General features: G+C 37.6%; 1 protein-coding gene across 3 annotated transcripts in view; it reads right to left on the bottom strand.

Annotated features, from left to right (window-relative positions):
* Positions 1–15,046, bottom strand: part of FGD4 (FYVE, RhoGEF and PH domain containing 4) — a 65,789-nt gene that overhangs the window by 9,418 nt on the left and 41,325 nt on the right. For all 3 annotated transcript variants that reach the window (XM_017804888.1, XM_017804887.1, XM_017804890.1), the window contains exons 5-10: positions 9,468–9,557; positions 7,272–7,417; positions 3,623–3,779; positions 2,367–2,505; positions 1,396–1,454; positions 627–773 (exon numbers count right to left, since the gene is read on the bottom strand). In XM_017804888.1, coding sequence (XP_017660377.1) covers positions 627–773; positions 1,396–1,454; positions 2,367–2,505; positions 3,623–3,779; positions 7,272–7,417; positions 9,468–9,557 — 738 coding nt within the window. The remainder of the gene's footprint in view (positions 1–626; positions 774–1,395; positions 1,455–2,366; positions 2,506–3,622; positions 3,780–7,271; positions 7,418–9,467; positions 9,558–15,046) is intronic.

Below are 15,046 nucleotides of genomic sequence, written 5' to 3' on the forward strand. Positions count from 1 at the left end.
TTTAATGAGAATGTCAAAGTTCTAATGCTCTAGGAGCCACATTTATAATCAACAGCCACTTAAATGTTTTTCTGGAGGGACTTGGGAGATACCAGGAGAACATCATGGAGCTGCCAGGACAGCACGTGCCAAGAAGTCAGAAATAAATGAAGTCCACTGAGCATAAGCTTGTTCAGCATGGAGTCACCCTGGGATAACATTCTAAATCTGGCTATGAACTGGCAAATGAGAGCTCTGAAACTGCAGGGACTGCAGCAGGCACAGGAAAAGGAGTCTGGCAAGTGATCCATTTTAACCTCCGTGAACATTCATAGGCTGGATCCAGCGCAACACCAATCTCCCAGCACTGGAGCAAGGCAGGGTACCTCTGCAGCCATGGAGTGTACTCAGATGAGCTTGTGTGGTAGGTGGTCAGTGACAATGAGTCTGTCTGAGTCTGTCTCTCAGCTTGATGGGCACAGCCCAACAGTCACCCCATGACCCTGGGCACCACAGGCCACGTGTTCTGCAGAGCAGCACACCCACCCTAGACATCAACTAGAGAGGCCTTCCCTTTCTCTTTAGTAGTTCTTTCAAGTCTAGCAAGGTATACAGCCACTCCTGCAAACACAGGCCCCTGTACTTACTAGGAAAAGATACCGTTCTTGAGCAGACGTATTGCGAGCAGCGAGTTTAAGGATCTGGCCTTCTTTTATCAGTTCATTTGAAGGGTTCACAATGTCTTCCTCTTCTCCCAGCATCTCATATATCTCTAGCAACTTCTTTAGATTCTCCTATACGGTGAAAATACAGCTATAAAACTTACTAATCGAAAGCACAGATCTTTAAGCATGTTTAAATTAAATGATGGGCGCTTGCACAAGTTTGGAGAACGTTACCTCTGAAAAACAAATATATCTGGTATGTGTGGTCTGACTGATTAACTTAGTTGATAAAGTCAGACATACTTTTAGATATGTTATATCCTTGGCAAGTTAAAAAATGCAGTTATACATAGACTCTGCATTATTTCTTCCCAGAACTTCTCACATATTAATGAAGTACCTACCGTGCCCACCCAATAGGTCAGAGAAACAGTAGCTACTCTTTACAAACATTATCCTTGCACTGATAGAAACAGACAAAACAAAGTTAAGAGTTCAGTGCAATATCAGTTATTTGAGCCAGGGGAGGAACTAAGTGTCCCACTTTCCACTTGAGGGAATTAAGTGCAATGCCAGATTTTGCCTATCATTCTCAGGAGCTGTATAAATACATTAAGTTGGAGCAATCACTTTGATCCAGGAAAACAATTTTTGCCATTTTAGGGAAGATTTGCAATTCACACTTCCTAGATTCACCAAATACTCAAATACAATATATTGAAAAGTGAACAGGAAAACAAGGATCATTTACCATCTTTCTAATTGCACTATTCGAGTGACTTGCTGCAGTGGATATAATTTCCAGGGATTCTAGGCAGAAGAAAAGGAAAAAGTATCACCAAAAAGCTGCATTTTTACATATTTATATATTACATGGGAAACAAAAAAAGGAGTCATTCTACAAAAATATTTGTCATTTTTATGTAAATTACAAAGTACAATAAATTTCTTTAGTTTTCCATAAAAAGAAAACAAGGTAAAGTGGTCAGCATAATAAAGTAAACTACCAAATAGTTATTATAATCTGTAAAGACCAGAAGAGAATTATTGCAGATTACTTTAATGCTTCAGCACTTAGTCACATTTTTTGTGACAAGAACAGTCATGGTCTCTCCCTTCTTTTCTCAAAGCAGTTCAGAATGTCAAACTGTATTTTTCATTGAAACAGCTCATTTTACAAATGTTTACTGTAATGGTACTAACAATAAAATATAGCAAAAAAATATCTGGCAAGTGATTTTGAACAACCCACGGAAATATCTTGAGCTGCTCTAGAAATTTAAAAGTGGACTGTTCTTCTTCCCTGAAGAAGCTTAAAAATACAGTGAGGCTAACTTCACTTTTTTATAAATAACAGTTATACATTCCAAATGTGCATAAAGCAAATCAAAATGCCAACAAAATAAAACAAAACAAAACAAACAAACAAAAAAAGCTACCACAAGCCCTGATCATTTGCAAAGCAAACAAATCAAAACCTGTGTGTTACTCCAAAGGCAAAACTTCTGTGCTCCAGGAGGAGAATACTAAAGGCTTTATGGTTTTTACAATAACTTCAGTTAAGACAGACTTTTTTCAAAGAATCCTATGAATCCCCTGAAGAAATTCTATTATTTTTTTCACAGTTACTTCTTCCCTTTCCTGAAGGAAGGCATCTTTAATTTACGGTATCCTCTTACTAATATCTCATTACAGCTCTTTTAATGGCCTGAAGATATTTACTTTCAGCATCTTTCCAGTCTAGAGAATCCTGAGGCAATTTCCTTAGGTAGTCCTTTAGAAGCATCTCGTAGCGTGGAATGCGTTGTACTGGTTCTAGCATGTGATGTTGCAATGTCAAATTTCCACACACTTTTTCCTTCTAAAAAATCGTAAACATATTTCAATGTAGCAGGCAAAAAATGTTATTACGATATAGTAAAATAAAAGTTATGATTGATGAAACATAATGTATTTTGAAATATGCGTGACAGACCTACTGAAAGAAAATAGAACTACTTTACCAAACCAAATAATTAGAAAGTCTTTCCTAAAAACAACTTGCAAAACTTCTCTAAGTATCCAGCAGTAAGTATACAATCCATAAATAAAAGTCTTACTAAAAAAAAATCTCCTAAACTCCAGTGTATTTTAAATGAGGTTTGTAATAACACAAACAAGAGAATTACTTCTGAATTAATAAGAAGAGTTCATGGTCAAATATTAGAAACAATCACTTAATTGGGCTACAAAGTTATATTTTACCTATCTGAAGAGGGAATGCTTTCTTTGAGTTTCATTTATAGTGCAAACTCCCTCAGCAGTGCTTTAAGATGTATATTCATTTCCATAATCTTTGATACAATTAGATTAGGGAAAAAAAGATTACATTAAAATACACATCATTTCCTTCCCTGGCTTACAATCACAAGACCCCAAAGAGCAGTAAAATTTAAGTAGATATGCTTTAACCTATTTCTAACTGCTCAGTCTGCAGTAGAACACATACCTGCCAATTCACAGAGACACCCACAGGGAGCACTAGAGGGTATGAAACGAACCTCTGACAAGGTCGATGCATTGCTGGACTCTCAAGCTTTCTTAACCTTTTGTGGTTCAGCATTAGTGTGAGCCAACACAATATTATGGATTCAGAGCAAGGATCTACAGTTGCACTGATAGGTCACTTATCCTGAAACATTATTTACTTTTGGTATCTACAACAAAGTGCAGCATTTTTTAGTCTTCACACGCTACAACCTTTATACTTTGCTCCTCTATTTTGCAGGAGAAAATCTGGATTTTTGTGGATGGATTGTGCACACATGAAGGAAGAAGGAGAAGAAACAGAAGGCAGTGCAAAGTTGACAAAAACAACAACCCTTAATTCTAGGGGATTTGGTATTTAATTTTCTCTTTAATCCTTTTTTCATCCACAAACCTATGTATTTTTATAAATGCTTGTATTACTTGGAGATTTACATTATTCTTCCCATTACCTGAATGTCTTGAATAATGAATTTGAATTGGGGTGACCGTTCGGTCCACGTTTTCACCAATTCCATTGCATTATCAAAATTCTTCACATACTCTCCATACATCTTGAGGAAAGGAGCTAACTTTTGCAGAATATCTCCAATTCTAGGGGTGGTAGTCCTGCAAAGTAAGAGGGTGGAATCTCAGAGCAAACAGGAAAGAAAAAAAGTCACACAAGGTTATAAAACGTTTCAAGCCTTTAATAGAGAATCCTTCTGTTTGGGATCACCTTACATGGAGTTCCAAAGTGACCATTAAAACTGACCTGAATTAACATAGGAAGACTGTTTGTATCATCTTTGATGATGTATAAGCATTATAGGTCATGTAGAGCACTAGAGAAACAAAAGCTAGATATAATGAAAAATTTATGTTTATAAAACATAGCCTAATTTATTTTATTTGCAGTTTCTTAAAAGTACACTATCTTTTTTTGACCTTAACCTCTAAAATATCTAGTCTGTGGTTTTGTTTGAGGACTAAATCCATGCTGTACAGCCTCCCCTCTGTGCCTTATATAAACATATATATTTACAATTTTAAAAAAGTATTATTTCTCTAAGATAACATATGAAGTAGAGAGAACCACTTGGATTCCCGTCTTTTGTGAGAATTTTCCCACATTTTTCCCAATTCATGATGGCATCTTTAAATAAAACAGAATGGTAAAGCAACTGATGGAGAAGCTGAGAGAAGCTCTCAATGCACACAAAGAATGTGGAGCAGCACACATACATCTCCGAGGGCTAAAACAGGAAGCACATTTCACGTCTCATTTTCAAGGACAGACTCAGAAACTCAGCATCTCTGGATTTCTCAACGTTGTTATTGTGGTCCAAAGTGAAACAATCCATATTATTTCTACAGTCTACACCAACAAACCACTTCTCCAAGAAAAAAAGTGTGCAGAAGAGAAAAGTTACTTGAATAGTGGATATTGCAGGACTGTCAAAAACTGGTCCAGCTCCAGTTGCCTCTGAGAGGGCAGAAAGCACCTATGCAACACCTGGCAGAGGTCTGTCCTTCTGCTGGGCCTGGCAATCAGGGGACAAGACAGGTTGAAGTCACCAAGGCTCTGAAGTCACCGAGGCTCTCCACCCTCACTTAGCTTCACACCTTTGTTCAACCACTCCACATGCAAGCACACAGATACACTTTCAAAGGCAAGGTGGCAATTTAAAACAACCACCCTTTGATTCTCCTTTGATTCACTGAACTATTTCTCTGGGTTGTCAATTTATGGCAATATAGCAATGTAACTTTTCACTGAAAATAAAATACAAATCATGCCAATTCCAACAGAACTGAAGGAAATGTGAATTTATTTCCAAAAGTCAAAAGAAAAACCACAAAAAAACATAGACCTTACTAATCAAGGTTTGTAGCATCTCATTTCAAAGTGGCTGCAAGAAAACTAAGGAAAACTCTGTAAAATCACACCACAGCATAGGTGCCTACAGAACAACTGCTTCCTCTTCCAACATACAAATTAACAGACATCCAACAAAACTGCAAGTTGCAGTTTCAAAGGCAAAACAAATCATATGAGTAGGTGGTGTCTAATTGACACAGATTCCAAAACTTTGAGTTGAAAGAGTGAAATAATTTCTTCACCACCACCATTACCCCAAGAGGCTATCATACTGTGTCCTTATATTCTTCCCAAGTATCTGGTTTTGGTCATCCTTGGGTACAAAAGACACAAGGTATTTCATCACGTTATTTTGTTTGATAGTCTAGTGAAGGGTACCTCTGCCCTCAGCAGTAGGGTTGGAACTAGATGATGTTTAAGGTCGGTTCCAAACCAAACCATTCTATGATTTTATGATGTGGGATCACTGTTATGCTCTGTTATACTCTTTTTATGGGAAATATATTGCTACAAGGCTGTTTCCAGTGTTTTCAAGGCATATGTTGTAAAAGAGACTCAGCTCCAGCTGTTGCTCAACTCATTCAAAATGCAACTACCAGAGAATTTCATTTTTACCCAATAAGCTTAGATTCACACTGCCTTTTCTTCCAAGAAAGAATCTGCTCCTGATCTGCTTTCCCAGTTGCAAACCTACATATTTTTACTGTAAGTTTTCAAAACAAATCACAACTCAAGGGAAGTGTCAGAAATTTTTATCCAGCTATTTTTGTTGGAAGCTAAAGAATAATAGAAGCACATAAACCTACCCATAGAACTTACTTAATTTTCTCTGTCTAACGAGAGGAACTGCCAAGAAAAGACTCTGTATTTGGCAGAAGCTTTTGTGCCAGACAATTTCAGACTGGTGATGGGGAGAGAAAGTTATCCCAGATTTTTCTTTCAGCAATGATCAGAAAGAGTTCTCTTCAACTGCACCCTTTTTTCTAATGCCTCCCAAAAGCATGTTTCAAGGACATTTAAACAGGCGTCTCAGGTTTAAACAGCAGCACAAAGGTTGTTTTCAAGCAATGTGGAAAAGATAATATCCTTGTGATGAGATTTATTAGCTTTGCACCAATAGTCAAAGCTTATCTGCAAAAGCATTTTTCACCCTTTGAGGTGATATGATTATACACATAATATTAGTGAGCAATGTAGCATTTTGGAAATATGTAAAGTAGTGCAACCCATCTTCTGTGCTCCATAAAGTGTCTACAGCAGAATTTGAAGACTGCATCATGAATTTAATTTCAAATATATACAGCACTGGCATAATGTAGTGTAAGCTGTTTTTCAAACAACTAAATTCCAGTGCTCATGAACATGCACTCTGTTAAAATCCAGGCATTTGTATTTCCTATCAGATTTTTTCAATTGATTAAAAGTAAAGGTTTGGCTTTCCTCACATAGTCACTGCAACATAAGCTGTAAGCTTTCCTATATTTCACAATGACTATATTTTATTTATTTTCTTGCATTATAGACTATACAGAGCTACCATGTGTTTTTGCATGGTAACTATTCTATTTTAAAGAATCATCACTTTCAAGGGTAATCATCTTAGAGAGTCAGAACACATACAGTTGCTGTCTAAAGCACCACTGTATGGTCTGAGATTTTCATATATGTCACAAAAACATTTTTAGTGTGGGTTTTTTGACAATAAAGAAGTTATATGAAAGTGTAACTAGAAATTATATATGGACAAACACTTGAATCCCTCATAATAAATTCTAAGTAAGATGGAATAAAGGAGCCAAAGAGCTGCTAAGGCAAAACAACTGGATGAAACAATATTTTTAAATGTATCCCATCTTATTACAGAAAGCAGTAATGACAAAGGTTACTGTGCTTCAATGTTAGCATAAACCACACGTGTTATCTCAACTTTGTATTCTGTACAATGAATTCACCAGGTAGCAAATAATTTTAGTCTGAACCCCTAATTTAGCAAGGCATTTGATCATGAGTAATCTCACTGGCTTCAGTGAGATACATGTCCTTTATTTTGAGCAAATGATTCAAGTCCTCTGCTGAGTCAGATCCTGATGAAGAGTGGAAGAGCAGCTGTTCTCCTACCCACAGTACTTCCTGGGCCTGGAGCACTTAATTATGAAGGTACCTTCCCTACCTCAACCCTGCAATAGAGTTTCTACAGACACTGTTTTAGTAGCATATTAACCAGTTGAATTGCCTCTTACCATTCTTGCATTCTTTTTTCAAGTTCTGGAAGTAAGAATTTACTGTGGAAGGCATTTATTGACGAAATATTAGAAAATATTTTATTAATCACTTCAGGTGGAAACGAACCTCTGTTGGCTTCCTCAAGGAGTCTGGAATAGAATACCTGCAATAGAGAAAAAGAGCCCCAAACCTATCAGGCTATTATATTTAATCAATGGAAGACCACCTATCCACCCCTCCTGCTACAACTGAGGCAACATTAATATTTCAGTAATAGACAGGTAATGATGAACTCATTTATTGTCTTTCCCTCACCAGAAGGGAAAAGCTTCTCCTCCCCTTACACACCACTTTCTTTCTCGTAAGCCAGGAGAGCACTGCAGGCAGAGCAGACATAAGGGAAGCCTAACTGAAGTAGTACCATTTTGGATCAACTCCAGACATCCTGTCTGTTTTAACAGCTAGATCATCTCAGCTTTCTCAGTCTTCCAGTCACATTTTCCACTCTTCCTTTCTTTTCAATCAGCATGCTGTCTGATCATGATGTTTGATCACTGTTCTTGTATGCTCTATCCCCTTATCCTTTTGAAATCAAAGTAGCTGGCTGACTATGAGTGGTACCCTCATACTATTTAGAGTATTATATTAAAAGGAGCCCAGTTCCATATAGTCTGCTATGTTTCTTTAAGAAAACCCATATATTCTTTCCCTATCAGTGAGCTCTGCCTGACTAGACAAAGCTACAAAATGGCTAGAGACTTGTGCATCTGTTAATATGCACATTAAAAAAAAGTAGTTATGGGGAGTTGTTGTCCCTCTATCTCCTCCTCCCATGCTTGAACAGACTGCATCTCCCAGAAGTTTTGGTAAGGACTTGCAAAAGAGTCTGAAGACAGGAATTTTGATCACACAAACTGAGACAGCAGAAGTGTCTTAAAAGGAAAAAGCACACACTTCCACACATAGTTTAAAATATGCTCAATTTGCTGCATCTCTGAGAGGACAGGTAATTAAATTTTGACAAGCTACTTTGAAGACCATAAAGATTACACAACTTTTTAACCAAGTTTAGAAATATAACAGTCCCTTCCCAGTCTTCTTTCCTCTCATTAGCAACAGTTGAGCAGCTGTGTTTGAAACTCATTTTTCAGAACTCCGTCCAGTTAATATTTGGAAAACAGGCATAGGAGTAATGCACTTATGAAAGCATTAAGGGAAATAATTGTACATTACCCATAAGAAAAATCTGTGAACAAAGTAAACACTATTCTTTTTTGGTTTTAGACTTCTCTAAATCAAAGATTTTTTTTTTTCTGCAATACTTTGGCTTTTAAAAGTCGCCATATATCCATCACAATGTGGATCTGCTATGTAAGTCCACTTTCATGAAAACAATTACTTAGATCCCTAAGCAGCCTGAACAATTATTGTACTAGTTGAGGCTTTTTGCTTTTCATAGACTGCTTGTACAAGGCTTATGCACTGGACCTGAGAAATTGAAGCAGTGGTTTCTTTGAAAAATATCATGGAGTAAGACAATGCAAAGCTAGAGGTATCCAGGTAAAATGTATATGTGTTTTGTTTATGCGAGCAAGTAAACAAGACTTGGAAAGAAAAATACTCAAGAACTACAGACTTTAGCATTTAAGAAAGATCAGTTAGATTCTTCAAAGCATAGGAGTCCAACCCTTTCCTTGCAGGGGGAGTAATTTCTGTTCATTCAGTATGACTTACTCAAACCATATAGTAGAAAAAGAGAGGATGTACCAGAGGAACGATCAATTTAAGTTCTTTAGCACTAAAGAAAAATTCCGATAGGGTGGTTCAAATTAGAAGGATTTAGTAATTTTCCAGTGAGTGGGTGATTTCAGCGTTATAAAATTATACTCCTCCAAATCATAATAAACCAAGACATGGTTATCCATCCTCTTTTTGGAAGGGCTATCAGCATGTAATACTATTGCTTATAGTGACATCTACACACAGAGAACATTTTGCATTAATATCCAGAAAATTTTAACACTTTTTAAAAATGTAATGTTCTTAAAATAGAAGCATAGGCAAAGTCATGTGGCAAGAGCAAATAACTGACTGGAAAATCAGCAAAATGTGAAAAACATACCACATCTTACGTAATTTATATACACACTTATGCATAGCCATTTGAGTGAATTCAAAACAACACAATAAAAGCAAATTCAAGAAAAATGTACCCCATCTAGGAGGTCAAGTCGGCTAACATAGGCTTTTTCTGTTTGCAGAAGTTCACTGGCAATTTTGTGTCGTTTCTGTTCATCTGTCTCCTGCAAGAAAATAAGAGCAGCTCTTAGGGATATTTAAGAAAAACATAATTTAATACTAAAAGAAAATTGAAAAGACCTATGATTACCTCACAGTTCAAAAAGCAACTGAAATGCAAGTTTCACGTTCAGTTGTGAAGTAGACACCAATTTTGAAAAACACAAACTTTCCAGCCCTTTAATCAACCAATACAAACGTCAGAGAATGATAAAAATCGTGGAGCAAAATTCAAAACCTAAAAGCTTTAGTATTTCCCAGTTTGTATAGGGATCTTTGCCAAAGCACCAACTCCCTACTTAACAGATCAGCTCATATCCTGGTAATCGAGTACCACTGACCTTTCAGAGCTGGAAGAACTGATTTGCAGAGTGAGAGGGAACAGATGGGAGTACTCAGTGTTCGCCCCCACCCCCATTTCAAAAGTTGTTTGAACTGTATGTTCTTTGCACAACAAAATTATTGAAAATACCATACAGAATGTTTTATGTTCATCAATACACTCATTGCTGAATAAGTGTTGACTGCAATTAGAGGGCTCCTTCATTAAGTCTTTACAGAAGCCATTTTAGCATCTTAAGGGACGACTTCATTTTAAAGCCTTTGATTCTATGATTCTACAAAACATATTTCTGATTCTTTTGCTGAACAGAAACTTAAAACATTCATTCAAATTTCAATATTAAACTAAATATGTTAGAATGTATAATTATAAGTTGCTAGGCAAAATTACTTCAAAACAAACAGTGAAAGCACAGGCTTCTACAACATTAAAGCATTAGGGAAATGCCTCAAGCCTGCAAGTGTCAGATTCAACAAAATGACACTTCCACTACAATATTCTTTCTCCAGATCTCATGCTAGTCTGTTCACATTTAACGATGCCCAAGTTTTTCCTAAGTAAATGACAGTCTTATCAAAGTGCTTCTGGGAAAGTGGTGATTTCTAGGCAAACCATAGAAAGTCTTCATAAGAAAATTAAAGAGGAGAGCTTGAAAGAATCATTTCTGATTTCAAACTGCACACTGCTTTCCACAAGGGTGTGATAAACATTTGCAAGTACATTGATAAAGACAGTTTGTGGAATACTGAATAATAAGGTACAATCTTACATTTCAGGGACTCCAGTGGCTATTTTCCTCTTTTCAGTATTCTATAAGTATTCCAAATTTCAACACAGTTCAGTTCTAATCTGCAGTGTTAATGGTCATGCTGCTGCACGGCAAACCTCCTTCCTAAATACAGGCTTTCGATAGTGACGTCAAAGCTGTTCATTAAATCTGTTTAAATCAGCATAGCAACCACAGTAACCTACAGAACAGCATTTTAAGTGCTGTCAAGAGACATTGCAGGGAGCTGGAGGATTAGCTATTACAGATACAGCTTGCTGTTTAGTGCAGCCCTTTACAAAGGATTTCACATGCGGACTTGAGGCACAAAACCATGGAGGCTACTGGTTCCTCGGCAGTTTAAATTTCTTTTTCTCACCCTGGAACCCCACTGTCTCCCTAAGCACTGCTACAGAACCAATCCAGAGTTTTCAGAAGAACTTGAACTAACTAAAAGAGGGGAAAATCATGCATAGCAGACACAAAAATACCACATAAAATGAGCTGACCCCAGCTTTCCAATCCTTTCATTATCAACCTTACATGTCTTTCTAATTCTTGAATCTCAGCCTCCTTTCTACAATTACACTACCTGGTACAGGGATCTTCTGTGTGGGGAAAACTGCACGCCACGGATGAGTTATCTTTTAATCACAGTGGCATGTTCTTATTCCCGAACAAAACCACCCACCTACAGGGTTAGATCAGTGCAAAAATACCACAGAACCCTAGTACTTTTCTTTTAAGAAGTTCTCAGGGTGGGGGGTGGGAAGGCAACTTCTCAATTATTTCAGGGAACATTTCAAACTTCTGTGACAATCTGTAACACACGGCAACTCAACATATAAAACCAAGCAGAAATGGTTAGTGTGCTGTACAGAGGTACATGATTTCAACTGCTGATATGAGAAGCATAAAATAGCAACAGGTGCATGAGGAGGAACTGCAAACTTGCACCTCTATACAGATGGTTACAGTAAATATTTCAGCTGGGTCTAGTTAGATATTCTTTAGTACAAAGCTGCACATCAGAATCATTACATTACTGTGGATGCTTAAGAAATTAAATCAAGTAATTTTTAACTCTGAAATAAAGAAGAGGTATGAAAAGTGCTGCTGAAAGTATGAACTTTTTGTTCTCATTTCCTAATATTGTTTTTCAATTGTCCTGAACTTGAAAAAAATGTTGCTGATTTAAAGCAGCCTAAATTACAATATAGCCATAACTTAACATCCAGAGAGGAGCCATCTTCTGTCAAGAAAACTATACCTGCCAGCATGACAGTGATGCTGTATATGATTCACTCTTATTCAGGCACAGACCTTGCCCCAAGGGCTTTGATGGACTATATTAAGCAACATAGATAGGGTGAGAGATGTAAAGTATCAATAAATATAATTTAATTTAGATTGTGCTTGTTTCTTGCTTGCTTCTTGCATAGCAACCAACAAAGCAGTAAAGATCCTGGTATCCCAGCATCTACTCACAAGAAGATTTATGCATTTATATTGGGCACTGAAGCTATGGAGCTTTGTCCAAAGCACTGTTGCTAAAGAAGACCAAAAAAAATTGTAGAATCAAGGAGTTGGTAGAACCTCTCAAGTGTTTCAACAGTAAAACATTTCTTGGCAGAAAGTTAACTTTGCAAGAAAAATTCCACCCTATTTAAATCAAAACTTCACCTTACATTTAGAAATACAGGATCTCCACCAGGTTTTGCATCCGAAACATCAGAGCCACCAGCATTGTCATTAAAAGAAGACATCATATGAGGACTTTTTTAAGGATGCACAGTGGATTCTTTTCCATCTGTGGCATGCAGGCAGTCTATATGCCCATTTCCTACCAGTCTCACAACAAACACTGAAACATGTCCTCTTGTCTTCACTTAGCACTGGCAGCAGATTTCCCACATGTTGTTATTCAAGAAAGTTAACTGATGGGATGTTCTTGTACTATTCAGCCTCCGCAGTTTAGACAAATCAAAGTTTATGACAGGAGGTGTTTCTGCTGCAAGGCAGGAAACTTTTCACTTTTAATTGTCTTTTTTCTTATTATGCTTCTGTTTCATTACTTTCAAGCTAATTCAGCAAATAAGAGAAATAAAGCATATGCTACTCTGGTCATTTGGGAAAGACATTTCAGTTCACTGTCAACTTTACTAAGTCTTGCTCAACTTTTCCAGAACCTGCAATAATCTGTCTTTAATCAGATCTACAGTGATAAGAGGGAGAAAAACAATTGTAAGAACAACACTATTTCAAAATAAGTCTTCTTTTCCAAGTCTGAAAAGTAATCTCTGCTCTGGTTTTGCACCATTTCCCGATTTGATTCACCCCTTCTAGCAGTGGACTTCAGATTACTTCTGCTGTACATATACTTATTTACAAAGAGAAAGCATCACTCTCTTCTCTTCCCTGAATTAAGAAATATGGCATGCAAGAGACAAGATACTTTGCATCAGTACCAAAATACATATATCAGATGTATAATTTCAAGTTTGACTATGACTCACATGCATCTGCTCCTTTCGCTTTTACTCAATTGGACCTACACTTTCTTAATTAAAAAAGGCAGAAGACTGCTGTTAGCCTGTGCAGTGCAACTTCAGCTGGACTGCATCCCAGTTTTAATATTCTATAATGACTAAGTGGGCTCTTAGCAAAATCACAGATTGTCTAATGCTCTTACTTCTTACCAATGCCTGCTTGGATGCAGAAACAGCTTAAAGCTCCACCAGAATTCTCTTGCTCATCACCCTTTCCCTATTCCAGACAGCATGGCAGCAGCTACTTAGGTCACCACAGGGCTGATTTCCATCTATAGGCTGCATTAATCCAAACTAAATCAGTGTTTGATTCTGGAGAGGGTGGCCCTTAGATCGTTCTGTGGCAGACAGGCTTCTTAACCTCACTAGACTAAAGGGGATGTCCTTGTTGCACAAGTAAGCTGGCATTTCAGGAAGCACTGTTGTGACCCAGCTCAATTACATAGATTCAGTTCTACACCAGTACAGATTCAAAAGTCATCCTGCATGGGTTTGGCTTGTTCTGTTTTTTTACCCTTCAAGCACCAGTGAACAATACATCTAGTAACAGTTGCATTACACTTCACAAGTTGACTTTGTCAATACAAGACAGATCACGTGTTGGTTCCAGCAGCTCAAAGACAGATTTTAATGAGATTTCTGCCATTAGCATTTGCCCAGTTCCTTCCTTAACTTTACAACAGAACTGCTTCTCATTTCAGCTTTTTCCTGAAAATGCTGCCAGCACCTCACCGCATGACTTGGATTCAAGCTTAACAGTGTTGCCCACTGAGAATTCAGCACTTTATGGGCACAGAGAGGGGAAACAGGCACTACCGAACAGGAGATAGAAACATAATGAGAGGTGTGGCAGGCTAAAGGTGCCTTGGACCATGACCAGGCTTATGCTTAGATGGGAATCACAGCATTCATTCATTACAGGAAAAAAACAACCTTTAAAACAAACAAGAAAACCCACACAACCTAGCACCTTCTTGCCATTGCCAAGGATATTTCATCCTATAATGCATGAGAATTTGAGACCCACCTTTCCCACTCACAGGATTTGCCTTCAAGCATGTATGTACGTGACCCTTAGCTAACCAAATTCAAGGGCTTGGAGAGGTCTGTAGTTAACTGATTCAGGTGTACTCCTGACAGCAGTGAGGAGCTTTATCAGCACTCAGCTGTTTGGCTCTGTGGTGAAGAGGAAGACCAGGAGGGTCTGCCAAGCTCCCCCTCCCATGAGTCACACAGGGCACAGCTGGACCAGAGCTGTTAATCACATTCACTGCTTCAGTACAAGAAGGAAAACTGCATAAGCAAACTTTTATAAGTGGAAATATGCACAGTTTTTCAGCAATTAATTTCCCAAGACAGATTTTCTTCCACCCACTTACTGCTCTAAAGTATTTAAAACCTTCCTTACAAGGAAGTTCAAATTCATCAGATATAAGTTCTTCTTGCTATATATTTAGTATACTCTGAACGTTGCATCTAGCTGATAGCTAGCAGACTGCCACTGCCTTTCAAGCTTTGACTTGACAACTACATCCAAATCAAGGATTCACACAACAGTCCTGCCTGAAGCTGTCATTGCAGTTTACTACATGTGAAATTTTATTTTATATACGCCGCTAACATGTGTCCCTCATAGTCTGGCACAGCTGAAACATAGGGTCAAACATGTCCACAGATTTCAGTTTCACTTGTTTTTTAAACTTTAGATAGCTAACAGGGAAAGAGCAAAAGAGGGCAGGAGGTGGGAAGAGGCCAGCAAAACTTTTTTTCCCATCTTTTTTTTCAGAGGAAAAATAACCAAAAGAGTTTCAACTTTCTGACCTGCTCTTGAAAGCC

The sequence above is a fragment of the Lepidothrix coronata genome, unplaced genomic scaffold (genome assembly GCF_001604755.1).
Source record: "Lepidothrix coronata isolate B3197 unplaced genomic scaffold, Lepidothrix_coronata-1.0 Scaffold10, whole genome shotgun sequence".
Taxonomy (NCBI): Eukaryota; Metazoa; Chordata; class Aves; order Passeriformes; family Pipridae; genus Lepidothrix; species Lepidothrix coronata.